Source organism: Falco punctatus (assembly GCF_963210335.1).
Source record: "Falco punctatus genome assembly, chromosome: 5".
NCBI classification, from domain to species: Eukaryota; Metazoa; Chordata; class Aves; order Falconiformes; family Falconidae; genus Falco; species Falco punctatus.
This window is the reverse complement of record NC_137584.1, coordinates 22,791,752-22,819,349: the sequence shown is the minus strand read 5'-3', so window position 1 is coordinate 22,819,349 and position 27,598 is coordinate 22,791,752. Positions and strand designations below refer to the sequence as shown.

At 43.0% G+C, this 27,598-nt stretch overlaps 2 protein-coding genes across 7 annotated transcripts in view; both read left to right on the top strand.

Moving 5' to 3' along the window:
• Positions 1 to 1,872: 1,872 nt before the first annotated feature.
• On the top strand, positions 1,873 to 8,662 carry CLN8 (CLN8 transmembrane ER and ERGIC protein). 3 transcript variants are annotated; one of them, XM_080387760.1, is made up of 3 exons: positions 1,873 to 2,147; positions 3,538 to 4,195; positions 4,596 to 8,662. In XM_080387760.1, exons 2-3 carry the CDS (start codon positions 3,653 to 3,655, stop codon positions 4,908 to 4,910), a joined length of 858 nt encoding a protein of 285 aa, XP_080243886.1. In that variant the 5' UTR covers positions 1,873 to 2,147; positions 3,538 to 3,652; the 3' UTR covers positions 4,911 to 8,662. The 3 variants fall into 3 exon arrangements, with proteins under 3 accessions (XP_080243886.1, XP_080243885.1, XP_080243887.1); XM_080387759.1 differs by having other exon boundaries at positions 1,874 to 2,172; XM_080387761.1 differs by lacking the exon at positions 1,873 to 2,147 and adding an exon at positions 3,212 to 3,232.
• A 6,375-nt stretch (positions 8,663 to 15,037) lies between these two features.
• ARHGEF10 (Rho guanine nucleotide exchange factor 10) overlaps positions 15,038 to 27,598 on the top strand; it is a 118,523-nt gene continuing 105,962 nt past the window's right edge. For 2 of the 4 annotated variants that reach the window (XM_080387731.1, XM_080387729.1), the window contains exon 1: positions 15,038 to 15,559. The gene's annotated coding sequence lies outside the window, so the exon portion shown is untranslated. Of the gene's footprint in view, positions 15,672 to 27,598 lie in introns of all 4 variants that reach the window. The other 2 variants (XM_080387730.1, XM_080387732.1) reach the window with 2 other exon arrangements.

Sequence of the window (27,598 nt, the reverse complement as noted above, 5' to 3'; positions counted from 1 at the left end):
TATGACATAATATGGACATGAGCCTTGCTGCAGGAAAAACTATTCTGAAATACCTGAAGTGATCGTAATTACCATAATGAGGCACCTATTACAAAGTTGTCACTAAGTATGGTTGTAGTATCAGTAGATTCAGAAAGTAACACTAAACTATTTCATCATGGCTACTGCTGGTGGTAATAAAAAAAACATGTGATATTGCTTGAGAAGGCAAGAAAGGCAGCGAAGACAAGGAAAATCCCCAGGAAAGACAACAGTCTATCTGGGATCTTGTTTTTTATAGTATGATCATGGTTCCTCATACGTAAGTAAAAAAAATCTCTTGCCTCAAGGTGTTAAAATTTAAATAAATTCTTTAAAGACAGCTACGGGAAAAATAAAAGTAGGGGACACTAAAGCACGTGACCTTGGTGCATCATGTTACTTGAGAGGGCAGCTTCTTCCAATAATAGCTCACCCAGCTTTTGCTTGTTCAGCTTTCTTATCCTTTTCATGTTACCCAGGACAGGTCCAGCATCTGTCAAGGAACAGAGGTTATTAAACAAATAATCTACCAGCTACGAAGCACTTCTCAAGTGACAGCTCCTCCAAATCCTCTGTTTAGCATCTCTAAGGCATTACAGCCCCTCTTCCCTGTCAGGGTTAGTAAATGGTTCTGATTGTAGCCGAAAGCTTTGCAACAACTTTACTCTCACTTTTGTGCAAAGATGAATCCTTAGGTCTACAAGGCCAGCTTGGCAGTGCATGTCATTAGGATCTCTGTCACTTTATCATGAGTGTGCTCTCTGCGTGAAATAAGCATTTTGGCTGAAAATTCTCACCCTGCACTTACTGCTGAGCCTGGGTGCCCTGGCCAGAGATGAGGTTACTGGTAGCGTGGTGGTGGGTGTGCTCTGGCGTGTGACTCACCTCTGTGGCACCCAGGTAGTGTCTGGGTGCGTGGGCACGACTCCAGCCAAACCCTCGTGTCACTTGGGGCTGCCTGCAGAGGAGCTCGGAGGGAAGGTGTGATACCTCCAAACCTCACACCCAACAGGTTACATGAGTTGCAGGCGAGTAGGTGCTGTTACCAGACTTTTCCCACAAACAGCTGAGGCTAGCTGCCCGTATCTGAACCACTGAGGCAGCACATGAACAGGTCTTACTTTTCACAGAGCTCCGGGGGTCCCTCAGGGGCAGAGTTACCACATTAGCCATTAAAAGCAAATGCACAAAACGCCTCCTGCCCAGTTATCCTGTGGCAAGACTCGGTTTTCCACAGGGAACAGCAGCGCTCCCCTCTCCCCGATGGAAGCTGGGCACGCCTCAGGCTTCCAGGACTGGTCGCCCAGCTCTGGCCTCCCATCACAAGCCGACCCAGCTTCGGATTTCGGCTGTTCTGGGCCAGTCCTCTGTGTACGGGAAGCTGTAGCTTGATTCTATTTCATTTTTGTGTTGGCTTTTTGGCAGAATCCCCCGGTCTGCTGCGGGCCTGAGCCATCCCCTAGCGGCCGTGGGGCTGAGGCGCGGCCCCGGGCCCGCCCGCCCGGCGGGACTTCGGCCAGCGGCCCCGGCGATGTTCGCAGGGCCCGGCCCGGCTGAGTCCCTGGGATGACAGCGTCGGTTTCCACAAGTATGGAGAGATTCATAGAGCAGAACTCCGTGACATCACTTTAATAATTTGCCGTCTTTAATGAAATTGGGTAATTACAGTTGAAGGTACCGGCTATGGCATCACTGCTCGTTCTCTTTTTGTACTGTTATTGTGGAACAGCCGCGTGTAAAATGCTAACCTTTCAGTGGTGGCGGTAGCCCGCTGTTAGGTGAGGAGAACACCCTGTACGCAAGGCTCCCCTCCGGAGGGGCCGGACCGGAGCCAGACGCCCCGCCGCCCCGCGCCTCCTGCCCAAATGGTTTAGCCGCGTCCCCCCCCCCGCGCCGCCGGTGGTTCGTGCCGCCGGCCCAGCGCGCAGGGGGCGGTGGCGGCGGCGTCGTCTGGCGCATGCGCAGAGGGGAGTGTGGCGGGCGCGCCGCCGCTGGGGCTGTTGTTGTGGGAGCCCCGGCGGGTCGGGCCGGACCGGGCGCTGCCGGGAGGCCGGTGGGGGCGGCTTGCCGCCGTGGCAGTCCCGGGGCCGGGAAGGGCCGGCCCGCCATCGTGGGCAGCGCTGGCGGTGAGCAGCGGCGGGTGTGAGTGAGGTCTGTGCGCCGGGGCCGTCCCCCCGGCTCTGCCTGAGGGGCTCGGCGGGTGGGGCGGGGGGCGGTGGCGGGGGCTGCGCGGGAGCGGGGAAGCTGCCGCGGCCCGGCTGGGGCCAGGCTTGTCGCAGTGGGTCGCGCTGTCCGGGGCCTGTTCGTGCCATCGGATTAGTGCAGGTTACCCCGGGTTTTCCGCCGGTAGGTGGGGGGAGCTGCTGGGACCCCAGCTTCGAGTCGGTGCTGTCAGGTGTGGGGCCGTGGGGCGGGCATCGGGCCCTGGGACGGCGCTGCCAGCCCGCCGCCCCGGCTTGGAGGGGGCGTCTGCGGGCAGCGGCCGGGCAGAGCAGGTCCCTGCAGGGAGGTGGTGTGGTGGCGGGGACTGGGTTGTGGTGGCGGGGCTGCGGCGTGCTGGAGGAGGCGGGGGCATCCCGCCGGGGGCTCTGTACGAGGTGGTCGTTCTGGCTTTTTTGGTGCAGCTCCCACCGAACTGCCGAACGCGCTGTGGGTTTGAGCATTTACAGGCTGCGGTGGGTCCAGTGGTCACGCTGTTATCACTTAAATATTTCATAAAATGAGCTGGCATTCAGATATTTTAGTAGTATCTGGCTTTTCCCTCCCCACAATTGTTGTTTTTGAACTGTGCTGTGTTCAGGAACTTTCAGCGAACTTGAGGCACTTGCTGTTCAGTTAATTACACTAATGTTGTTAATACATATTAATGTTGCTTGTCTGCATTCCATAATCTTCTTGCCTTTTTGGAGTATGTTTTGTTTTGGAAAGTGGTTTCATATTCAGAAACTGGTTGCAAAGTCTTGTTTTGAGATATGATCCTGAAAGCCCTTTTCTGTGTAACTGGTCCTGCTTTCTGTGTAGTTTTTGTAGTTTTATGTCCCGGATCTGTATTTGAGTTTCTGAATTGTACCCAAAGGCATAGGAAGTGGTGGAAAACCAGTGAGGGAAGTGGTGGAAAACCAGTGAGGGAAGTGGTGGAAAACTAGTGAGGGAAAAGCAGGGGAGTAGGAGAATATTGGAGTACAATAACAGCACACTGCTGTCGAAATAAGTAAGAAAATAGAGTTTACTTTGTGTTTTCTCTTCCTCTTTCTTGCCTTTCTACTCTGCCCTCTTCAGCTTTTGTTTCAGTGTGTTACTTTGTACTAGCACAGATTTTCCAGCCCAATTGTTAATCTTAAAACACATTGCTAAAGGTTTTTTTGTCTGGCTACCTGTCTTTGGTTTGAATATGCTTAATGGCAACAGGACCAAAGATATAACTGCAGTGGAAATGAGTTCTTTATGGTTTAGAAGCTATGTATATGGATGACTTAAAAATTCACTTTTTTTTTTTTTTTTCTCTCCTTGTTCCAGATGGAAGAGTTCATGGTTTCTGGTTTGCATAATAGCAGAGGCTGAATAGGCATAAAGGAGACTATAGTACGGGTGAGAAGCCCCATGCAAAGCTTTGCTCTGTAAAAAAGAAGAAATGAATCCTACAAAGGATGACCCAGTGTTTGGGACCATTTTTGACTGGGACTATCTCTTATGGGAAGTTCGTTTGACATTTTTAGCTGCTGGTTTTTTAATCTACTTGGGAGTATTTCTTCTGTCTCACTGGTTGTCTTCATGGATAAGTACCACTTATCGTGCCTTACATGCAAAGGAGAAGGTGTTTTGGAATATGGCAGTCACACGTGGTATGTTCGGACTCCAGAGTTGTGTTGCTGGCTTATGGGCTTTGCTCATAGATCCTGTTTTCCATGCTGACAAAGTGTATTCGCAGCAAAAGTGGAGTTGGTTTAACTGTTTAATAGCTGCTGGATTTTTCTTGCTTGAAAATGTAGCTGTTCACGTGTCTAATGTTATTTTTAGAACATTTGATGTGTTCTTGGTAGTTCATCACATGCTTGCTTTTGGTGGCTTAGCTGGTCTCGTAATTAATGTGAAATCTGGACATTATCTGCCTTTGATGGGAATGTTGCTGGAGATGAGTACTCCCTCAACATGCATTTCCTGGATGCTTCTAAAGGTAAGAATATGATAATTTTCAAATTAGGTTTGTAACAGTTTTCGTGCATCTCACTTGTACATAAGTAATCTGTGGTTTCCCTAGACAGCTTTTCAGCAATACTGTGTTCATCTAACCAGTATCCATGTTACTGTGATACTTGCTTTTGTCATGATGGTAGTTCTGTAGTCCTCTGTTTAGATTTCTGTGCGATGCTGTATGTGTGTGGAGAGTGAGATGGTCAGATTCGTTCTGAGTTTGGGTTGCCATATGCGTGTGGAATATCATAGCTCTACATTGAAAAAATGCCCGAGAGTATGCGTGTGTGAAATCTGGGTATTTGATTAGTTCTACAGATTCCTCAGTTCCTTATCTTGAAGTACTTATCACTTCTGCATACTTTCTGTTCTTGTTTTTCTAGGCTGGCTGTGCTAACACCTTTTTCTGGAAGGCAAACCAGTGGGTGATGATCCACCTGTTTCACTGTCGCATGATTCTTACTTACCACATGTGGTGGGTGTGTATTTTCAATTGGAATTCTGTGATGGAAAATCTGGGACTGCTTCATTTCATTGTTTTATTTTCGGGATTATTTGCCGTTACACTAATACTCAACCCATACTGGACATACAAAAAAACTCAGCAACTCCTCAGCCCAACTGACTGGAACTTTGAAAATAAAGCAATGGAAAATGGAAAACTGAATGGTGAAACACAGCAGAAGAAGAGGATATAACAATGAAACATCTGTTTCCTAATAGGGTAGAGGAAGGATACAATGCGAAGTAATTCTTTGCCCATGAACTAGAAGCCTTTGCGAGAAGCTCATTAATGCATTGATTCCTTGCTGGTAGTATTCTGTATGCTCCAAAAGTATTTAAAAGCATTGTTTGTTTCATATGTGCATACACACAAGATCTTCGACTTCTTAGTTAAGAATTACACCAACCATCAGGTTGGACAGTATTTGATGATGTAGTAGTGACATGTTCTATAACGGCATCCTTTGTCCTAACGCTTCAAAGTGGCTTTATAGTTTAGTTGTCTATTAAGCTCGGCTTGAATCAAGTTTAGCTTAAATTCTACTTCACATATGTCAGAGATACTGATACTGGAAGCTATGTTAAATTGTTTATTAAGGTCAGCTATGACCCAAGTTAGGTATGCATGGGTACCTAGTTCCTGTGTGCCATTAAGTCATTCCAAGGGGCTGAATTGGTCAGTGGCGGAATGCAGTCATGGCTGTGTTTGGGTTTTGGTTTTATTTTTTTCTTTTAAGTGCACTTGAGGAAGATAGTTGTTTGAGTTTCACTGTCAAAGTGAGTTGTAGTTTCCATGTTGCTGTCAGTATGGGAAGAGTTCATATCCATCACAAATATACGTATGGGGATGCAGGCATTCATTATACTGGTGGTCTAGCTAAGTAATCATAGTGGTCCCTTCCAGACTTGAAATCAGTGAAATACAAGAGGCAATGACAGAATGTTTAACTTTGTTTCATCCCTGAAAAGATTGCTGGTTGGTTATTAAATCTATTTTCTTGACCACATGAGTGGTCATGCAGTTAGTTCTGCTAGCGCTCCTGTTTATGGTTTCTCTTATTTTTGGAAATTTTCTTAGTTATAGAGGGTTTTAGAATCTGAGGTGACTCCTCTGTGGAGGAAACCCCATATCACCTCCTTCAGGAGTTCAATTGTTCTTTTACTATTTTTATTTTACTTTGAAGAACATACAAAGTGATGCTAACAATCCTTTGCACTTTACCTGCCATGTCACTGAATCTTTCCCTGACCTAAAGAACAGGGTTACTTTTTAGACAGGGACTTGGCAAATTGCAGTAGATGTTCTCCCACTAACAGTATTGGTCTGATGGTTTCTGGGTGAAATGCTGGGAAGTGGATAAAGGTGTAAAGATCACGATGGAAGAGAGTGACGCCCAGTGGCAGGAGAATGACAAAGCTACTAATTAGCTTTGGTGCACTGAACTAGTGAGATAAAAAGCCTGATAGTTGAAACGTTGTTGTGTAGTGTGATGTGACTGCTACACAGATTTATTTTCCAAAGTAATGACTGGGCAAGCCCAAGCTGTGAAGAATTTTAGGTCATGGCATGCATTAGAGGCTTGAGTACTCATCTGTGGTGGAGCGTATTGTTTTAAGTGTGTGCAGGAAGCATTGTGTGGTGTAAACAACTACATTTTATTAATTTTTGGTAAGTGAAGGGAGAAAGCTAGTGGTGAGATTATTATATAAAGTGAATTAGGGAATGCAGCAAGCACAGAGTTAAGAGCTTCTCTATAAAGAGGAGGAAACGTCTTACTTTTAGGTCACAAATGTGTAGCCTGATCTTGTTTATAGTGATGAAATGGTGAATATCTGAAACTGCCTGTTCAAAACTGGGCTGAGAGGGTCATAGTAGTTTTACACAGCAACCCTACCTATTACTCTGCTGATACTCAGTACAGAAAATCTAAATTTTGTGCTACCTTCTAAGCAGGCCAGAATGATGTTGTGGTGTTTTGGCAGTGTCTCATGTCTGGATGCCTTCCTATATAAAAAAAGAGTTCTCTAAGACTTGAAATTACATACCTCTCCTGAGGAGTTGTGTGCAGGAGAGTAATGTCAAAAATACCTTAGGAGGGATGAATTCCTTAGAAGCCGAACCCAGCTGTGATATGCAAATGCCTATCTTGCAGAATCCAGACCTCATTTGTAGGAGTTCCAGGGGGGAAGGCAGAGGGTGAGTAACCAGATATCAAAATGGTGTTGTGCTCTATGCAGCTTAAAATTTAAATGTTTGGAATCGATAAAACAAGGTAATAATTATAAAAGTTCCAGCCACATAATTCTGAAGAATCTTAACAGAAAATGGAAGCATCAAAAGATAAGTAAGTTTGGGCCAAGGCTATAATTCTTGTAGTGGCTGGCTAAAGGTGGTGAGGTTTCTATGTGTTGAAGTACAAGAACATGGAGGATTGGGATTAGTAGTGAATATGGGACTGAAAAAAATTAGGTGTGGTTAAAGCAAAGAGATGGATAGTTATGTCAGTGGCACCAAAATTTTAAAGTTTAATATTTTGTATTGTTAATTTCTGTGATTTTAAGTGGGTTTTTAATCTTTCATTCAAAGTATTTTTTTATCATAATAAGGCAGCCTTTTCGGTATCTATCTTACTGTGAGCTTTTTTAATGCAAAGACTGTTATGGCATATTTAAAAATATTTTGCCTGTCTTAACTACCTAGTTAATAATACCTAAGAACACCTGTTAACCTAAACACTGCTAGAACAAGAGAGCTATGCAATAAAGCAAACAGCAGCACTCATTTCTGTTGGTTTGAGAGGTGAGGGCACTTTACAGCCCAGCTAGAAATACAACAGGGCATAAAAATACAGACAGCCTTTCTTCTTCATCTTGCTGGCTTAGGGTTGGAGTTACTAGTTATGTTACACAGAGCCTCTTTTTTTTTTCTTTTTTTTTTTTTTTTACACTTGAGTGTTTTCTTCATTGCCTTTTGGCTGCTCCCTTCAAGAGGGTTTTCTGGCTTATGATTGTGGATGACTGCGTTGCTGCTCCGAAAAAACACTGAAAAAGTTCTCTGAGGGTTTTGGTGTCTAACTACTCTTATAATTTAAGTGCTGCTTTTCAGCCCAAAGGGAGACTAGCCGTAATTTGTTTATAAACTTTGTTAATGTGAAACTAATTCTAGTCCTGTTGGGCCTGTCATAAGGCCTCATCTGCAACCTCATGTAGAAGATTCACAGTCAGCCTCAGTAGTGGCTGGATCAGGTCACAGGCTGTGCTCCTGCCATGATTTGGAAAACTTGTATAATATGGTTTTGGGTGAATTTTTTGTTTACCTAGGTGACTGTTGGAGACTTCATCCTGCTTTCCTGGGCAAGCTTATTCAAGGAGTGCTGTTTGAGACACTGATCATGATGGGGGTGGGAGTGTTTTGTGGGGTTTGGTTTGGTTTTGGTAAAGAAAAATGTCTGATCTAAGACACCTTGGCCAAGTCTCTGGTTCTTACTGTCTTCATACAGCGTTCCTAAATCACAGTTTGTGTTTGCCTCCATTTGTGTCCTGTCTTTTATGTTTTTTTCCCAAAATTTGTCATAGTTTTCCCTCCCACCCACCAGTTTTTCTGTAATATTTCTCTTACTTGCAGTACTGGTCATGATCTTGCAGCAGTCATGTTACCACAGTGATACCTTTGTCTAATAAGTTTTCAGCAGTTACTGTTGGGCCCTTCTTCCACTAAGTACCCATGTTCTAATTTTTCAGGTGTTTTTGGTTTTTCCTGATAACACTGATTAAATATTGATGCAGTGTACAGTTATAGGACACCTTTCTTAACCTCAGGGAGACTCCCACTTAAAGTGAATTTAGAAGTGTTAAGTAAATTCAAGCGTGCTCTGGTACAATATAATGTTTGTTGAATGGTACAGCATCTTTACACTGTGTACATAAATAAAAGTATTTTATTGAATAATTGTCTACTGTGAGTTTCATTTACTGATTAAAATAATGCCTATTTTTTACTTGCTATTTGTAGCTTAGTTTTTGCAGTGTAAGCACTAAAAAAATGACTTGTTTATTTGAAATAATTCGTTCAACTTGACAAATGTGATGTCATATCCATGGAAATAGCTATAAAACCTTGTAATGTCCCTTCAACATACTATTAACGTGAGCATGTCTAGTTAAGTGACTACAACACTAGAAGCTCCCCTATATGTAAGTATGTATTAAAAACGGCTAAAAAGCATCACTTGGAAATTACCCTTCTGACTTGTGTATTTGAAGTGTGTGCCTCATTTTTGCATTAGGCTCTTAACTGTGACGGCACTTCATTTGATGCCATGTGACACTTCACGGTTTGGTATGAGGCACTTTAAATCTTTAAAAAAACCCAAACAAACCCCAGAAACTTGTCTCATTGCTAAATAACAATATAAAATTCTAAGCATTAAACGCATGTGTCTTGCATGGTGCTTTGCAGGAATTCCTGATGCTTGTTAGCATTAGCGGGTTAAAGGAAAATAGTGTCATTGCTGGCTCTTTAATTATAAGAATGCACTTTGTAAGCAACTGGCTGGCATAATTTTGCTAGCTGCCTCTGCAGTGAAGTCCCCAAGATTAATTGAAGCAGAAGACATGTGTAAAGCTCCACTGTGGAATGTGTGTGGGTGCAGACTGGGATGAGAAGAACAATGCATTAATAGTATTTGTATGAATAAGGTCTTTTTTTTTTTTTTGTAAATAATCTGTAAAAGAAATTTAAGTGTTATTACTGTTTTGCTATTCAGATGTTTTCAATTAATAGGTAAATATATTTTACTACTCATTACCGTATTCCCAGTAAAGTATTAGAGCACACTTAGACTGACAGCGTTACTCTGCAATTACAATCTTTTGATCTTGTGTCATGGCACTGGTATTTACATTGATAATTCGGAACAAAAAATAAGTGATGGTCATTAATGCAATTATGTCTGTTGCTCTAGTTGTCAGCCCCCAGGTGGGTTTCCAGTGTTGGAAGAGACACTGCATGCTCTGCATCTGGTTCACTAATGAGCACGTTCGGCTAGTGGCAGCGTCACAGAACAGAAACAAAGTGTTCTTGCAGCACATCCTGCCTTCCTGTTTTCCCCGAGTAAAAGGGAGCTGAGTGAGGTGGAATGGCAAAGATAAAGATGCAGCAAAGCTGCAAGGACATTGAAAGGAAAGGAGTGGGGCCTGCTGGCACATCCACAAAGGAGGAGAAAGCAAGGAAATTGGCTGTGCTGTTGCTCGCTGCTGTCTCTGTGTGTATGTATGTTCTGATGAGTCAGGTAGGTCACTTCTGAGTCCTTAAGGATATGACCTGAGCAGAGAGAGCAGACATTTGATACTAGCTTTATCAGATAAAGGCCAAATTACTTCTGGTCTGAAATATTTATTTCCTCATATGATTCTCTTAGCTGCCACTGCTTTTTTGAACGCCTGGTGCACATAGAGTGCTGTATAAGCTGACGCTGTTTTCACCAATATGCTCTCTGGTATTTACTGTAAAGACTTGTGAGAATGTGCCTCTTTTCAGTAGTGATAGTTGATTGTGGTAGCTCCAGGTACTCACTCGGCCTGACTTTTATTATTGTTGCTGGTATACAGGTCTGCAGCTTCCCTCTCCTGCTTTGCTACTTCTGCTGCCAGAAGCAGTTTACCGTGTGAACTCTGCATTTTGTCACCAAACCTGTGCTCCCTGAAGTTTAATCATGGGGCTTGCACTGAGTGTGGGAGAAAATATACCCGAGAAAGGACTAATTTTGTGGGGGCTTGGCTTTCCTACATTTCTGGACCGTGCAGTTCTGTTGTGATCTTTAAAGAGTAAATCAAGGTGATAACTATGACACCTTGAAATACAAAGCCCTGCAGGCAAACTACAAAAGTACAGAGAAGTGGTTTGCATAGGGTAGACATGGAGCATCTAACAAGAGCTTGATCATTTTGTGGGTCATATTTACAGGAAGAAAATACATCCTGGAAAGCAGCAGTAGCCTTGCTTAGGAGCCATAGAAATAAGTATGAAAAAAATTAGGAGGCTTTGGGATGAGGTAGCTGAGACTGTTTTGTTACATTGCTGTAACTGATTGTTACACTGCTGATCGGGTTGCAGTTGGGACATTGAATGTATAGATGTCTAATTCCTTAACTCTTTTTCTCAGCAACACATTGCTTTAAGTATCGCTGTGACGCTGGCTGAGGATAAGTTTGAGGACCTTTTTTAGGACATCAAGTTTCCCAAGCAATGTATTGCCCAAGGCTGAAGGAGCCTACAGTGTGTTCTAATTTATAGTAATTTATTCTTGCATTATCATTGCCTTTTCATCTTGCACAATTATTTTTCACCCCTGGAGGCTTTTTTGCATATTCATGAGTACAAATCAATCTGCTCTTTTATTTTCCTAGCCATCCTAATACTTTTTATTTGACACTTCTCCTACTTGAATTCCTTTTTCTTAAATGTTGGCAGCTTAAGAGTTGTACATAGTATTCATATGAAGTCTTCTCAGTGCCCTGGATTGCGCTAGTACTTCCTTTCTGCCACTGCAGAAGCTCTGCTTCAGCCAAAGGTGCACGTGTCTTCACGGCTGCACGATCCTAGCGCTTCACAGGCTCCTGTGGCAGCGAGTCGATTCGAGTTTTTCACTGCCTTAGCTTTGGAAACGAAGCAGAGAATTCAGTGTGGCAAAATAACCAAAAAGTGGGAATTTTGTGTAATGGAAATAACTTGTGCATATTACTGTACTGCTGCTGGTGCCCAGGCGCTGGCGGGGGCTGTGGGGCCCTGTGAGGAGCACAGCCGGTTCCCACGGGTTCCCTCCAGCTCCAGCCACCCCTGCAGGGCACGGCTGGGCCCCGCGGCCTTGTGAGGTGGTGGCACCTCAGGGAAAGAAAGGGCAAAAACATGACACAGGCAAAATGAGGAGTAAGGGAAAAAAAAAAAAAAAAAAAAAGGAGAGTCAATTGTGCAGACACTAAGGTGAGAGGAGAATGAGGGGCAGGAGGTGCTCCAGGTGCCAGAGCAGAGATTCTGGGGCAGCCTCTGGAGGAGCCCACAAAGGAGCAGGTTTATCCAGGACTGCAGCCTGTGGGAATGCCAGAGCTGGAGCAGAGGAGAAATGTGGGGAGGGAGTTCAGAGAGAACCTGTTACGAGCTGACCACAGCCCCTGTATCCCATCCCACCATGGCCCTTGGGCTGGGGGAGGCAGGAGCTGGGAATGAAGGAGTGAAGGAGTTGAAGTTGAGCCTGGGAAGAAGGTGGGGGGTGTGTGTGTGTGTGTTTAGTTTTGTCTTTGTTTCTCACCATCTTTTTCTAACTTTAATTGGCAATAGATGACATTTCCCCAAGTCAGATCTGTTTGGCCCATGACAGTAGTTGCTAAATCAACTCCCTGTCTTTGACCCGCAAACTTTCCATCTTATTTTCTCCCCCTGCCCTGTTGAGGAGAGGGAGTGAGAGAGCAGCTGGGTGGGGGTCTGGCTGCTGGCCAGGGTCAACCCACCACAGTAAGTTACGGCATCAGCTGTACGATTGCTCATGTGTCACCCGTGACAACAAGGAGCTGATGTAACACAAGGACTCTCGTGCTGCGGAATGTTGAAATTTAGGAAAATCTGGAACTAGCCCATCTGAATTGGCAGTCTGAGAATTTGACTTGCAAACGCTTCTCTCAAACAGAGAGCTCATGAGAGAAGTTCTAGTGCTGGTAAAACATCAGTGTTCTAAAACTCAGTTGTCACATTAACCTCTGCTGGTACGCTCAGAACTGACATACTGTTTTGCAGTAGTGGTGCTGCTGCTTCCAGCAGACCAGGAAGACAGGCCAGCAGTAGGCATCATATCAGAAAGTGAATGGGCAATGCTTTTTTATAAAACCAAATTTTATTTTCATGTAATAGTCTGAATTTGAGAGCTCTGTGTTTTGCCTTTGTAAAAAATCATCTATTTACATATATATCTATATAAATTTTTCATAGTATCATCACTCAGCCTTGTTTGGTAAGGGAAGTAGAGGGGACTTGTAACTTCAGAGTTACTCCAAAGACTCCAGCATGAGTTCTGCAGATGCTCAAGTTAAGCAGGGCTGTAGGATGTCCGGGCTTTGAGTGGTTTCTGAAGAATTACAGTGAGCAGATGCCATACTGTCTTTGTGTGGGACACAGTTGAGAACAACAGGAGAAACAACTTCTGAATTTCCAGTGGATGAAAACTCCCAAAGTGATGTGCCAGCTATATCAGCTGGTAAATAGAAGGAAGAAACAGAAAATCAGGCTTCACTGGAGAACTTGGTAACCTCAGTTTTAGTTACCTTGTTCAGATTTCATGCAATGTTTTGGAAAGCAAGCCACAGGAATGATGATGGTATGTCCTTAGGTGCCATAAATTTAAGTTTACATTCAACCACTCCAGTTTCCATGGAGAGAGAAAAAACGGGTGCCTTCTTCACAGCATTGTGTCGTGTGGGGCCAGGACACTGCTCTGTCTGTGTTGTCCTTACAATGCCTAGTACATATGTTGGAGTAGATGCATGACCAAGGGTAGCTCAGAGGCAAGAGGTATCTTTGCCAAAGCCCCATTAACCAGAAATGAGAGCAGGTAAGTTCTGGTGAGGTCTCGTCGTACAGGTATCACCATTAAAACCAATTTAAACATCGTCTTCTTAGGACCTGGTTATGAAAAGCATCATGTTAACTCTGGAGACAGCCATTACCTGTACTCTAATTATGGGTGGATAAATGATGAATTTGTGATTGCAGTGGTTAGGGTGCTGATTATAACTGCTAATAGGATGTTGCCTTAGAAAATAGTAGGAGGAGTGCAGATTATTTTGGAAGTTACTTTTGCTTTTTTATAGCTTGATCTGTTATTGTCAGATTTGTCCAACAAGGTTTCTACAGCAACTTCTTATTAGAATTAGATAAGGATATATATGTATGGTCACCAGAACCAAAGAAGTGGTTGTCAAAAATCAAAAGGGTTCAGAAAAGAACTACAGGAAGGATTTGAAGGTTGTCTTTCTAGCAGAGAAATATAATTATAAGAGGAGGAATTTAATGCATGTAGATAATGAGTTGGCTGCCAAGAGGAGAAGGATATTGCTAGTAAATGGTATTTTTAATCATGGAATTTAGCTAGTTGCACTTAGTCTAGATACGTGTATGTTCTTTAATGTGGCCTCTAATGATAAGCAGTTACTACACAGATTGCCAAAGATGGATTGCCTGCCATTTCAGCTCCTGAAATGATAGCTGGGTGTAAGTGAAGTGCAACATACTTCGAAATTTCAAAAGCTATGGGATAAAGTGGTCTCTTTGCTGGAAGCGGAACTGAATGCCATAATGATATTCCTGATCCTAACCTTTACATATGGCCCAATTTGCTCATGTTCTTTCTTATGTAGAACCTATAGGGTTATGTGAGAACTATTTTAAGTTCACACTGTGACGAACTGCATTAAAAAGAAATAAATTTATGAAAACGGAAATGTTTTTTAAAGTAATACTTTTAAATATTTGTAGTTCAGGTTTCATGAATCCACACGACGACATGGGATAATCTACAACTACAGACAAATGGAAAACGTAGAAAAAAGGTGGATTAATCAAATGTCTTTTGAGATGCTGCCATTTTCTAGTAACATTGGTGTGTAATGATAATGAATTTACTATACCTGGGCATCTTTCATTTTTGGCAGTAGCAGGAGTGCACATAGATAGGCAAGGATCACTGCTGGATGATGCATGGATTTTTGAACAGCATTTAGCTTGAAGGTTTTGTGCTTAAAAGTGGTCCAAAGATTTTAAATAATATTTAGCAGTATTAAATAGTTGACATTGATATGAAGGATGCATAATGCACTTAAGAGCATTTATTTTCATAAAAGCATGAAAAAAAACCTGCATACACTGGATATATTGTAAAGTACACATTTTCAAAATAATTGTGCCTTGTAAAGGTTTTTTGTTGTTTTTCTTTTTTTCTTTTTTTTTTTTTTTTTTTTTTTTTTTTCAGTTTTATGGAAGGGGCACGTTCAGTCCTGAAGTGCATTCACACAAACGTACAAGTGGTTGATGTTACTTGCAGAATAAGCATTACCTGTTTGCCCGACACAGTCTTTGAGTGACTGGTTGACTCGGTCAGTACTGAGGTGCAGGCCCCTCGCTGGGAGGAAAGTCACACGAGAACGGTGAGAAAAGAGCGAAGATCGCAAGACTGGGGCTGGGGCGCCAGCATTTGCAGAAAACCTTTAAGTTTGAAAGTGTTTCAAGTGGTCAGTGAGATGGAATTCCACAGCAGCTGGCCCGGCTGCGGGGGCTGGTGGGGAGAACGAGGCCAAGGGGAAAAAAGTTTGCCACGTGTGCGCCCGGTTCTCCGGTGCTGGGACTGCCTGGCCTCCTGCTCCCTTGCCGCCGGGCCGCTCGGCTCTTCGCCCGTTACACCGCCGGCCCCGCACCCCCGGCCCTCCCTGTCCCCCGGGGCCGCCCACCGCCCGCAGCTGCCCCCTGGGGCGCGGGGGCGGGCGGCGGCATCACGTGCGGCGGCAGGAATGCGGTGGGGGCCGGGCCGGGCCGGGCCGGGGGGAGCACGACGCCCGCCCGCCGCCACCGCCCGCCCCGCCCCGCCGCGACCGGCGGGCTGCTGCGCCAACCGGGAGGCGGTGGGGCCCCGCGCTGCCCCAATGGCGGCAGGCGCTGCCCGAAGAGGCCGGCGGTGGGCGGAGCGGGCAGGCGGCGGCGGCCCCCGGGAGGCGGTAACGGCGGCGGTGGGCGGGCAGGCGGCTCCCGCGCCGGGCTCGGGAGCTCCGCGCGGCGGCGGCACCCCCGGGCGGGGGGAGGCGGGTGAGTGACGCGTCCGGGAGCGGGGCCGCGCTGCAGCCCCGGCGGGGCGGGACGGAGCGGGCGGGCGGCGGCCTCGGAGCTCCTGGCGGCGGCGCCGGCCGCGGCGGAGGAGGTGGGTGTTCCCGCCGCGGCTGCAGCCGGCGGGGAGCGCCGGGATCCCGCCGCGGTGTTAGTCACGGGAAGTTTCGCCCGTCGGGGATGGGCTCGGTGTTTGGTGCGGGGACACCCTTCGTCGTCCCCGGGGCAGCGGGGGGGTCTCTGCCCTCCTGGGTGGAGGAGAGGAAAACCCGCATTTTTAAAACGCGTTATTAAATAGGTTTTGCCAGTGCAAGGCGGCTCGGCCAGTCGCCGCAGCGGGGATGCTAGGGGTCTTTAGTCAAGGCCGGTTACTCCGTTTTCGAACTTCCAGCTCTTGACCTTTGTTGAAGTTTCTTCCGCGGGGTTTTCGCGGGGGCTTTCGCAGGCGGGTGAGACCCTTCGGGCTGCCCGGCTCCGGCATCCCTCTCCTTTTTGTAAGGCGCGGACAAGGCTATGGAAAATCCAAACTCTTTCCTTCCCCCTTCTTGAAAACTGCGTTCGACACCAGCTTTGTCGTTGGGATCTGCAATTAAGTTGGCAGTCTTGAAACAGGCGAAAAACACCTTGGCACGATAACAACTGTCCATGTCTGCATATGTATTTATTTTTATATTTTTTTTCGAAAGGAGGTTTTAAAATTGGCTTTGCAATTTATACTTCAAATAGTGGTGGAGCTACACAGTTGCCTGTGGCAATCCCGGACCACATAGTTACTGTTGAGAGATGCCCCGCTCTTAGCCGGTAAGGCAGAGGCAGCTTTAGAAGATTGGCCAGTCAGTTCACCTGGGCGAGCGCTGTCAGCGGGCAATGCCGGGTGCTGGGAAAGACTGCTACCGGTAATTTGCTCATAGCAAAGGTTTACTTTAAAGGCCTTCGTGTGATGCTTGTATTTGTGACCAAAAAAAAGGTTTAATCTGTGCTAAATTCTGTCCTCTTTCATGTAAGTATTTGCTCAGTCCTGTTCTCCCCTCCGAAAAAAGACCTAGTAAGAACATGGCTTTTATCTTGTGCTAGCAGGTTTTAAGTTGTTACTTGCAGTGTAAATAGTATCTTTTTTGTTTCAGTTGTTCAGTTTAAGTGTTACCAGAAAAAGATACAATGTTGGGGTTTTTTTGCATGAGTCAGGCAATAAGATTGACTGTTTAAAAACTGTCTTGTGCTGAGTAAATAGGGTGAGGACACACCACTGTATGTTAGCATGTGACTGTTATTGTTGTAAAGGAAATAAATGTTTTCCCAAAGCCTTTACTCTGCTCAGTGAACCCCAGTGAGCAATCCATTCTGCAGTAGAAATGAAGTATTACATTTTAAAAATTTCCTGTTGGCACTCGGGAGACGTGGTTTTGTTGCCTGAACATGGGACATGTTGGCCGCCTACAACTGCTAGCCCATTATTCAGGCAGGGGTACTGGCTGTTCAGCTGTTTGCTTCAATGGGCCCTTCATTCTTTTCACTTGGGTGATCTGTTTGATCTTGATAATCTGTCTGACTTGCTTTGTTTAATCCATCTTGTCTCCCCCTCACCACCCTCGGGCTCAGTAGCTCATGAACTAGTTACATGTGTTTATCTGGTTATGTACAGTAGTTCTTTAGACACTACCTTGAAATCTGATATTTCTGAGGTACAGTGAGATTTCAAGACTTTTATAACACAGCCTACAGATTTCTTGGTTTACCTGTGGGGCTGTGCATGAGACATGACCTACTACAAGTGTCTTGTGATGGGACCGGGACTGGGTGTCCAGCACATGGGGGTTTCATGGCTGATGTCCACAGGTGCATGTGGTGGGAGAAAGGACTGTGGAAGTAGCTAGATGCTTGAGGAACGTGCTGTCCGGCAGCTCCTGCTGAGTGCCAGGACCCAGCAGGATCCTATTTGGGCTTTGGGAGCTCATACCCCCAGGATATGGAGAGGAGCCGTAGTAGTACTGTGTGACAGGTGTGTGCAGGCTGGCACCACAGCTCTGGGTTATTGAGACCAAATATGCAAGTCTTGTGCTATTTGCTTTGACAGGTCAGTGGTGAGCAGACCAAAGTGCTGAAGAGGTGGTTTCCTCCCTCCATGCCCATGAGCACTCTTCTGACCAGGGGCTGTGATTAATCCACAGTATTACAGAAATAGTATTTAGAGTCACACACACACCCCCCCTCACCCCCCCCCCACCCCCCCCCCCCCCCACCCCCCCACCCCGATACCTCAGCATCTTGTGGTGTTTTTTTTTCTCCTAGCCCTTTAACTTCAGTGGAAGTACTCTGACTTACACTGTGTAGAAATATTAGGTCTAAACTCTTGCGTTACTCATAGGTTCTGATTATCCTAAACCTAGTAGCTGTACAGCATGTCTTAAGTAAGGTACAGCCTTAGTTCTGAGTAGGCTGAATTTTTAATGTTACACATCACAACTTTTAGAGGTTTTTTAGTATCTTTCAGTCTATTATTTTTCAGAGAGCTTGTTCTTTGTTTGTCTGTTTTCTTGGTTATCAATTTATACATACACCATGTTGCACTGATTTTCTTAGTTTTTTTTCTTTTTGCCAGGACACCACTACTTACTGCTGGAGGAGGGATTGTCTTTTGTTTTCCATGTCTGTTACAATTGAGGGTATTTATTCAAATTTGCTATGAAGAAATCTCAACACCAGAGGACTTCTTCAGTCGATTCTGAGTTGTTTAGGATTCCTTGCATAGTTTATAAACATTTGAAGGAAGACAACAAGCTTGTCCGAAACCTGAAGGGCTATTGTCAAATGTCATAATTGTTAATGGAATTTAATACAACTGGGAATTGTAAATTACTCATCTGTAAAACAGGAAATCTATTAACTGCTTCTGTGTAAAGTAGAAATTATTTTTAGAATCTATTGTAGAAAATTTATAAACTTCAGTCTATTTCTGAAGAATCCAGGAAAGAAATTCTGCAGTCCAGGAGGAAGAGGAGTAGTTTTAATTCAGACTGTCAGATTAAAATTTACGTGTTCTGCAGAGCTGTTGTCAGTTTATTCATGCATCTGTAATACTGCACTGCTGTCTGTATGTGATGGAGAAATGAGCACTGTGTAGAACTTATTTCCTTCATCTTTACATATGTGGGATAGTAATTTTCTTCCTGCTTCTGTAAAATGACCTCTGTTACACTTTTTCCTTTTTCTTTAATTATGTCTTTCCATTTTACAGTTTTAGTTTAGAACTGTAGAAGGGATCTCATGGGAAATTTTCTTATGGCCTCTAAATTTAAGGGCATTTTTCAGGCTTTCTGTAAGGTCAGCTTCCTGATGGCTTTTTAAGCCACAAGTGCGTTTCCATACTATCCTCAGATGCTTCTTGTGGAATATCTGTTGCAGCAGTTGCTCCTTAGAGAAACTTCCTTTGAAGTTAAATGCTGTGAATGCAATTGTCAAGTGCGTCTTACTTTTTGAATGTTTTATATGTTATACTGGGGCGGTAAATGGGGCTTCGTTGATAGTAGTATGAATTAGTCTTTCATTTTGTATATATTCTACAACATTTGAGGGTGGCATTTTTCATATCAAAGACTTCCTTCTGTTAAAATCAGAATTAATTACAGATATTTTTTTCCACTCCTGTTCCTATTTGTACAAAGTCTTTGTTGTTGTTACATCTGTTATTGGAAAATTAATATTGGTATATTAGTTTTTGAATTTAGAAGCAGTTTAAAGAGTGGAAAAGCTGCAAGCCTGGATGCTTGGAAGTTATCAGGGATTCATAAACTGAAGCTTGAGAATTACTTAGGGAGACTGCAGGCATGCTATGCGGAGGAGGTGTTCTTAATAATAAGGAGGGGATGAACATGAGCAAGATAACCCAAAATTCTCATAATGGAACTATACAACTATGTCTTAGCACTTCCTGTGTTCATGTCTTTCTCAGTAACATTATTGTAAGTGATCTGCAGAAAACAAATCTTGGGACTCAAGGCCTGTCACACATCTGTGGCAGGAAACTGCTGCATTATTAGCATCTTTTGAAATTTAAATCACTTGGACATTTTCTTACGGTAAAGAATCTGAGGTTTACTAGCACCAAAATACCTCAGTTTATTTTGAAACCAGGGACATGTAAAAGTACAACTTGTTTTTAATGGAGTGATGACAAGTAATGCTAAACAAGATTTGAAGAATATATCTTCAAACTTGTGTGTTTAGATCATAAACTTGATTCGCATTTATTCTGACTTTCCTGAATCAGCAAGACTGTGGGAAGTGATGCATAACTGCACAACATTGATTCATGTCCTACATGTTTGCTGCTCAGTCAGGAAGCCTGAAGCTTAATGTCAAATGCGTGGGTGAAGCAGTTAACTAGCGCAAAATAAATTGTTCTACTTACGTGGTGCTGAATAGGGGCATTATCTTGGGAAAAATCTGTTTCAGTGACTTACTGTACTGTTCAATACTTGTTACTTGGGACTGAACCATGAATATGAACTATTAGGATCCAAGCTCAAGGTCACACATGCATGCTTGTTTCTGTTCTCTAATCTCTTTTCTCAAAATGCTTTCAAAAAGATTGCAGAGATCATGTGAATATTTTTTTCCTTTGAGATACAGAATATATATATATATTAGAAATTTCAAGAAAGGTGATATAAATTATTTCCTCATCTGTAAAACAGGATCATCAGTTATTGGAAAGTAGATGGCAATATTTAGATCTCCTGCTAGGACCACAGTGAGTCTTGAGCTTATGTCTCTTGACTTTGTATTTTTCACTACTTTAAAACAATCAATGTCTCACCCTCAGTGTTCTTTTAGAGTTTTATACATAATGTTCAATGTTGTTGCAAGCCATGGACTGACTAATTTGAGTCTTAAAAACTTCACTTTTGGAAGGTGGAGAAGAGAGAGGCCTCCTCAATCATTTCCAAATCGAGGAAGGAGTGTAGACTGAGGTTAGGACTAGATGCAGAACTTACACTTCCATGGAAAACTGCCTTCCATTATACGTTTTTTGAAGATGAGGGCTGTTTTGTGCAGGAGCTATTGCTATTTTTCTTTCTCGCTTTAATTGATGCTTTAACAGCTGCATTACCGGATTTCTGATTTGAGTAACATTTTTTTGTGTTATAAAAAGAAAATCAATGAAAATTGTGTTATTTTTCTAGAGCATGCATTATGATTCTAATTTATGATTAGAAATGTATTGCCATATTTTACTCCAAATATTTTAGAAACAGGAATAAAAGTCTGTATTTATATTCTTAGTAACTTTATTTATCAGGTGAAATAAATTTATTCAGTTGGGTAATGATCAGATGTAATGGGTTGTCCTTGATGAGAAAGAGTATGGTTACTTTTCCAAGGACAGCAGTACCCAAAGGACTGAAAATAAATGTGTCTCTATCAGTACTAGGTTTGCAGAAGGTGGTAGGAACTGAATCTTCAGTTCAGTGTATCATTTCACTTGTATCATTGGAAAGAGCTTCTGAAGGAAATTTTCATCAGTTGTCATCAGTATCTTGAAAGACAACTTACGCCTTGTAAAACTAGGACTCATGGATTTAATGTAAGTTTGACCAGGACTTTCTGTTTTTGTGGTGGATTGTGGGGATGAAGTACAATTGGAGGGGGGAAAATATGCTTTATCAGCTGTATCCACAAAAAACTGTATCCACAAAAAACATTCCTCTCTGCCTTTTTTTTTTTTTTTTTTTTTTTTTTTTTTTTTTTTAAGCTAAGAACTCTAAGAACTTGATTTGCTGGGGAATCAAAATAGGTTTCAGGAGGTGGCATTTTCCCCATGACAGAAATACTGTATGTTATATAAAAGGCTGATCAGAATTACTGGAGTAAATGACTATTTTGGTGCATTTTTTAATTAAAAAACATTTATAAAATCTCTGCATAATAATTTTAGTTACATGTGTAGTAATATCTATATATGTATGTGGTAATATGTATGCAACTAAACCATACTTAGGTTTACATCACAATTGAAGTGTTATACAGCTTGCAAGGATCTTCTCAGACTTAAAAATAGAAATCTTGGGGAGGATATTTCCAGTTAAGGTAACACTTGATTTTCAATATTGAAAGGGACTAATCTAGATTAAGTTTAAAAGAGGAAATTTCAGAAATCTGATAATTTTCCCAGGTGAAGTTACTTGATTACGATCATTTTTAGAGCAAACTAAGTAAAATGCTCTTAGTATTCATATATTTTTATTTTGTTTGTGTGCACAATGTGGAAGATCATGGTCTTGAACCAGCAACACAGTCCTCTAGTTTGTGTGGCATGGAAAAACAACAACAGCAACAACAAATCAGTCATGACTAAAAGTATGTGACGCCAGCATTCACTTTTAATTCTTTGGATTTAGCAATTTGTTATAGAACACTCAACCTCCAGGATGGCCTCCAAAACCTGGGGTGATGCTTCTCTTCTTCCTTTGGGTATTGAAACAGTTGCCAAAAAAAAGGCAGGAACGAAGGCTTGTTCGCTAAAAGTCAGGTGCCCTACTTGCTTGTTTTGGAACCTGTGCTCTTCCCTGTTTCAATAACTTTTTACCCATATTCCATCTCGTTCCTTAAATGTTTCTAAGTCTCTGCTTTCCGATCTGTAAAGTAAGTATAGTGCTACTGAGCTTAATAAAGTCATGTGTTTGTGTTGGATTCAGCAAGGTCTTTGCAGAATGTCATTATGATTTGCGTGAGTGTACTATCAGATGGGTGAGAAACTGGTGAGATGGTTGGATTTAGAGGTGGCTACTTGGTTATAACTTACCTGGAGGCTGGTAACCAGTGGAGTGTCCCAGCTGTCTGTCATAGGATGCGTCCTGTTCAGTGTTATGCATGACTTGGGAGTTGACCAGCCCTTGCTTATGAAGTTAGCGGGTGTCATCAAACTGGGGGAGAGGATGAGCAGTGGATATGCTTGAGATCAGGGCTGTCATTTAGAAAGACCTGGGCAGGTTGGAGGAGCTCGCTGGCAGGAGCTTAATGAAATTCAGCATTGATGAAGGCAGAGCAGCACATGTGGGAAGCAAGATCTCTTCCAAGGAGAAGGGTTCCCCTTCACTCAGCACTTGTCAGAGCCCACCCGGAGTATTGCATCCAGCTTTGTGTCCATACCCCACCTCTATACAAGAAAGATGTGGATAAACTGGAGCAAGTTCAACACAAGGCCACCATGATGTCGGGAGGTTGTAGCACTACCCTGGAGACGCTGAGGAAGCTGGGCTTGTTCAGCCTGGAGAAGAGATGCTTCATGGGGGCCTAATGGCAGCCTGCCCCTGCCTGCTGGCAGGTTATCTGTCAAGAAGGTGGCAGGACAACAGGCAATGATTATGAACTGAAGTAAGGGTAGTTCTGATATAAGAGGAATGTTTGTCCAGCTAAGCAGGAGAACAGGTTGCCTGGCAAGGTTGTGCAGTCTGTCTTTGGAGATTTCCAAGACCTCCGTAGATAAAGCAGCCTGGTCTCACTTCATAGCTGACTTAGCTTTGAGCTGCAGGTTGGACTATATGACTCCTAAGGTACCTGCGAACCTGAATCAGTCTATCAAGCAGTGACTGTATTTTGCCTTGCAATAATACTCTGTAGAGGGGAAGAACATAAGTTTTTAAATTTTTTTTAATATTTAAAATGGATTAAAAAATCCATAGTGCTTTCTGCTTTCATTGTGGGTAGGAGCCCTCAGACAAATCTGCAAATGTGGTCATTACTTTCTTCCTCTTTTTCCCCTCCTTGAGATGTACTAGGCAGGAATCTGCTCGAGGTGAAGAAATGTAAATAATATCCTTTAAAAAGAAGGATCAGAAAACCAATATTCAGCCATGTTCTTGGGGTGTCCCTGTAGATAGCTTCTTGTTCAGGGCTTGCAGCTGCGTAGTTCTGTAACTTTGAGCAAGATGCTGCTTGGTGTGAGAAAGTGTGGCAGAAAAAGAAGCCCAGTAGCTTTTAGGGAAGCGGATTCTGCATGCAGTCTGGAAAATATGCATCTCTGTGGGTCTGGCCTTGTTTGCATTGCAGCTGCTAACAGACTTTCCCCTGACTTTTGTCTGAGCAAGGAACTGGGCTTCATATTTACTGTCTACTTGAAGCTATGCAGTTCCTTATTCCATTGCTTATGATTTATGTAATTTTCTTTGTTAAATTTAAAGAATAAAATTTGTATACTACAGGACTGTCAGCTATTAATAAAACCAAATTAACATTAAAATAAACAATGATCTGGCCTTGATATAGCCTTCTATGGCTTCCAGCATGTGATGGTAAGCTGTCATAATATAAATGCCTGCTTCATTCATGCCCACTGTAGTATAAAAACATCTCTTAAGAAACACAGTCTGTGGAATTTAGGGTTTTTTTAGGAATAGTCTTGTATGGAGAACAGATCGTGTTATCAGTTTTAATTTTTTCTGTATAACAGAGCCATCTTGAGGTATAGGAAAAAAAAATTATACATCTTTTTCTCTGTGTTTTATCTCCTTGCCTCTCTGCACCCTCAGAAGAGTCTGTATATCAAATTTCAGCAAGATTTACTTCCCAGTGGGACTTTTGTAGTTATAGGTGGAAGAAGACTCAATTGGGCATTACACAGCAATAATCAGTAAGTGACTTTACAACAAGAGGATTTTGGATGTTCATGGGCTTTGTCTTCATGGTTTCTTCTTGGTTTTATTTATTTAATTTTTAGGCTTCCAGGCTTTCTCAAAGAAGTTACTTTGCAGCTTGCCTGCACTAAGCTTTTTCCATGAGTCACAGTTCCTTGGAAATCAGTCTCCTCATTTAGTCTTCTCTGTTTTCTATTAAAAAATGCTCACTGGTTCACTCTTTCTGCAGTGTAAGAGTGAGGAATCCTGATGTCGCTGCAGTTACAGTGTGCACTCCTTAAAGAGAAGGTACATTGCCTTTACAGTTCGGGTGGTAGAGCTAGAAAACTTGGCAGTGTGTGCCCCTTTGTGGCTCAGTGTATAGGTACTGTGCCACCAAGTCTGAACGCTGTACTGCCTCGCAGTTTTGGTGGAGTCTGGTGCAGTCCTGTTTCTGTTACCTACTGACTAATGTACAAGTGATGACTTTTGGAAAATAGTTTTAATCAAGTGGAAATGCAGGTGTTGATCAGTATTTGTATTCCTGTAGATGAGAAGTGGTGGTCTGTTGTTTATCCCACAATTAAAGGAAACTATTGAACGAAATCTGATGCACAGCTGTATCTGAAAAACCTAGTCCTGGAGGTAGAAGGATTTACCAGAGATGAGAGAGGAAACCATGACACAGACAGGAGCACTGACTTTCTTCTGTAGTCTTTGAACAAGTATAGAGGTGCCTTTGTTTTCTTTGCTGAAACTAATTTACTGTGGAATCGGTATTTCAGTCTCATGGATGCCTGGCCACCAGCCTCTGTTATTTAGGTGTTAGCGTTCCGAGGTTATAAGGTCTGCTGTGGAACATCACAGACTCCCACTTCCTTCCATACCATCTTTCATGGTCAAAGGTGAGGGCTCTTGGTGGAAAATTTGAAATAAGTGTTGGGAGCTATTCTTGGGGATCATTTCACACTTGGCTGTTTCTGGTGTGAGTGCCGCTTGAGATCTGACTGAGTAGGACTTCTCTGCATGGGAACATCTCCCAGGAACATCTGATTTTAATGTGGTATTTTAATTTCTTGGGATATTTTTCTTAATTGTCAATTTAAAATTTAGAAATTTTTACAAACTTGGTGAGGACCTGAATATATTGCAGTGTATTAAGAAAATGCATGCATTTAAGATGGTTATTGCTGATTTTTAAAGACAAACTTATTAATAGCTAAATGGTTGGAATAAAAGCATGTTACCCCCTGCTACAAATAGCTTTTGTTTTTTAACAGCACTAGTCCCTTAGGCTTGGAATATTTGAGGTTTGCTCAAATATAACAGGTTAGTCATTGAACCAATCTAAGTGGACAGTTAAACTGAGAACTTACAAAGTTGGAAAGCTCCTTCCTCTTCCAGTGTGTATAAGTGAGAGTTGCCCGTTTCTCCTAACAGTTTGACAGGAAAAGACCAGGTGAAAACATCATGAAGCAGACAGGGCAGGTAAGGGGCCAGTCTTTTGGCCAGAGTGGGTCACCTGCCTCGCATAAAAATAACTGGATGCTCCTCAGCCTCTCTCCCTGCATCTGCTGTACTTTGGGTACACAGGTGAAATGTGGGGGAAGAGATGGGGAGGAGGCAATCTAGACCACCACCGTGGTCCGCACTAGCCACTGCTACCTCTGTTCACATCTGAAGCATAGACGGTGATGAGTACCGAGTCAGGTGAATTGGTTGGGTACCTGGAAGCTCATGGGAAATCTTCCACTTTGGGCTAGGTAACTTCAAGAGCTTCTTTCTGTCCTTGTGTTTTTGTGATTGCTGTGGAGCCTGGAAGGGAGCCATTTGAGTCATTAAATAGAGGATATACTATGTATGAGAAGTCAATTTTATATGGAAAAAAAAAAGCTCTGTATTTTTATAACATCTGTGTCACATAGAGTAAGTCAGGGCAGTTGTTATTCAGATTAATAATTTTATAATGCAATCCACATGCATATAATAGCTCACGTTTCATGTTTAATAGGCCATTTTTTCTTTTTGCAGCTTTTAAATACCTTTGGAATGAAATTTTAGTTTTCTGTGTCTTAAAAGCTCATAGCTGTTTAATTTCTTAAATAATTTTATGTTAAACTAAGTACCACCTACTCAGTGGTCACTTCAGTGTGGGGCTCTGGGTGCAAGTGAGGGACTGGCAAACTGGAACAAATGCATTGAAGGTCACTGCCATGGCTGGGGGAAGGGAACAGGTCAGAAGAGGCTGAGGGAACTGGGTTTGTGTGGTTTTGAGAAGAAAGGATTGAGGGGGATTGAATTGCAGTCCCCTGCTCCCTAAGGTGGCATTGCAAAGAAGAAACAGAGCTAACCTTTTTTCAGAGGTGATCAACAGGATAATGAGAAACAATGGCCACAAGCTGCTGCAACGGTAATTCCAGTTGGGCACAAGGGAAAACTTTCCTGGAGTGGTTGGTTAAACACAGGAGCAGGCTGCCCTGGGAGGGGGTAAAAACTCTACTTTCGGAGGGTTTCAGAACTTGGGTGGAAAAGGCCCCGAGTAACCTGATCTAATTTTGAAGACACCTGTCCTGAAAGTATGAGAGAACATTCAGAGGTCCCTTTCAGCTTAATTTGAGCTGTGATTTCTATGATTATTGTTTCAATGCACCTGTATAGCTGTGTGGTGTGTAACTGTTAGCAGCAGAATCAATGGGGAAACTGCTTGAGCTACAAGAGTAAACTGTGCCGTATGCTGCTAGTCAAATTAAATTATCTGGCTTAATCTTGATTTAAACATCTTTGACCTGAGTTAGTTCCCCTGCCTCTCAACAGAAGAGTGAAAAACTTTTCTTTGAAATATGGTGCTGTTAGAGATCATTCATCAGTGTGCTGTCTGCTGCGTAAAATGACAATTATTTTATTTTTATGATGGGTATTACTGTAATGTACAATACACAAACTCTCTTTGCTACTGCAACGCTTTTCCCAGTGTTTAATAAGTAGAGAAAAATATGTGGAACTTCAAGATGAATTAATTCAATCTATAAGTCAAGCCCTAAGGCATTCTTAAGTGGGAAAGTGTATCTTTCTTTTTGTGAATAACTGCACTGTTCAGATGGGAGCAGGCAGGTCAGTGGCTAGGACTCTAACACTGGGTCTGTGTCCTTCCTCAACACAATTCTTGTGCAATTCAAAGCATGTCACTGTAGAGCTAGATCAGAATGGAAAACAAGTTGAAAACTTTCATAGCTCAGCTCTGCATGCAGTTAGTATTTGCTTGTGAGGAAGAAACTGATTTTAAAAATCGTCGTTGAAGTTAACTTCCACAGATGTTTAAAAATTTACATCATACATTTAAATAAAAAAATATTCTGAAGGCCTTTTAGCTAGTCTCTTAAAGATGTATTTGGAAGGGGTGCTGAAACTG

What these genes read in the sequence shown, in the direction of transcription:
- CLN8 (XM_080387760.1), top strand. Translation starts at nt 3,653, where the DNA reads ATGAATCCTACAAAGGATGACCCAGTGTTTGGGACCATTTTTGACTGG. An exon ending in TTTCCTGGATGCTTCTAAAG is followed by an intron (nt 4,196 to 4,595) that starts GTAAGAATATGA and finishes TTGTTTTTCTAG; the next exon opens with GCTGGCTGTGCTAACACCTT.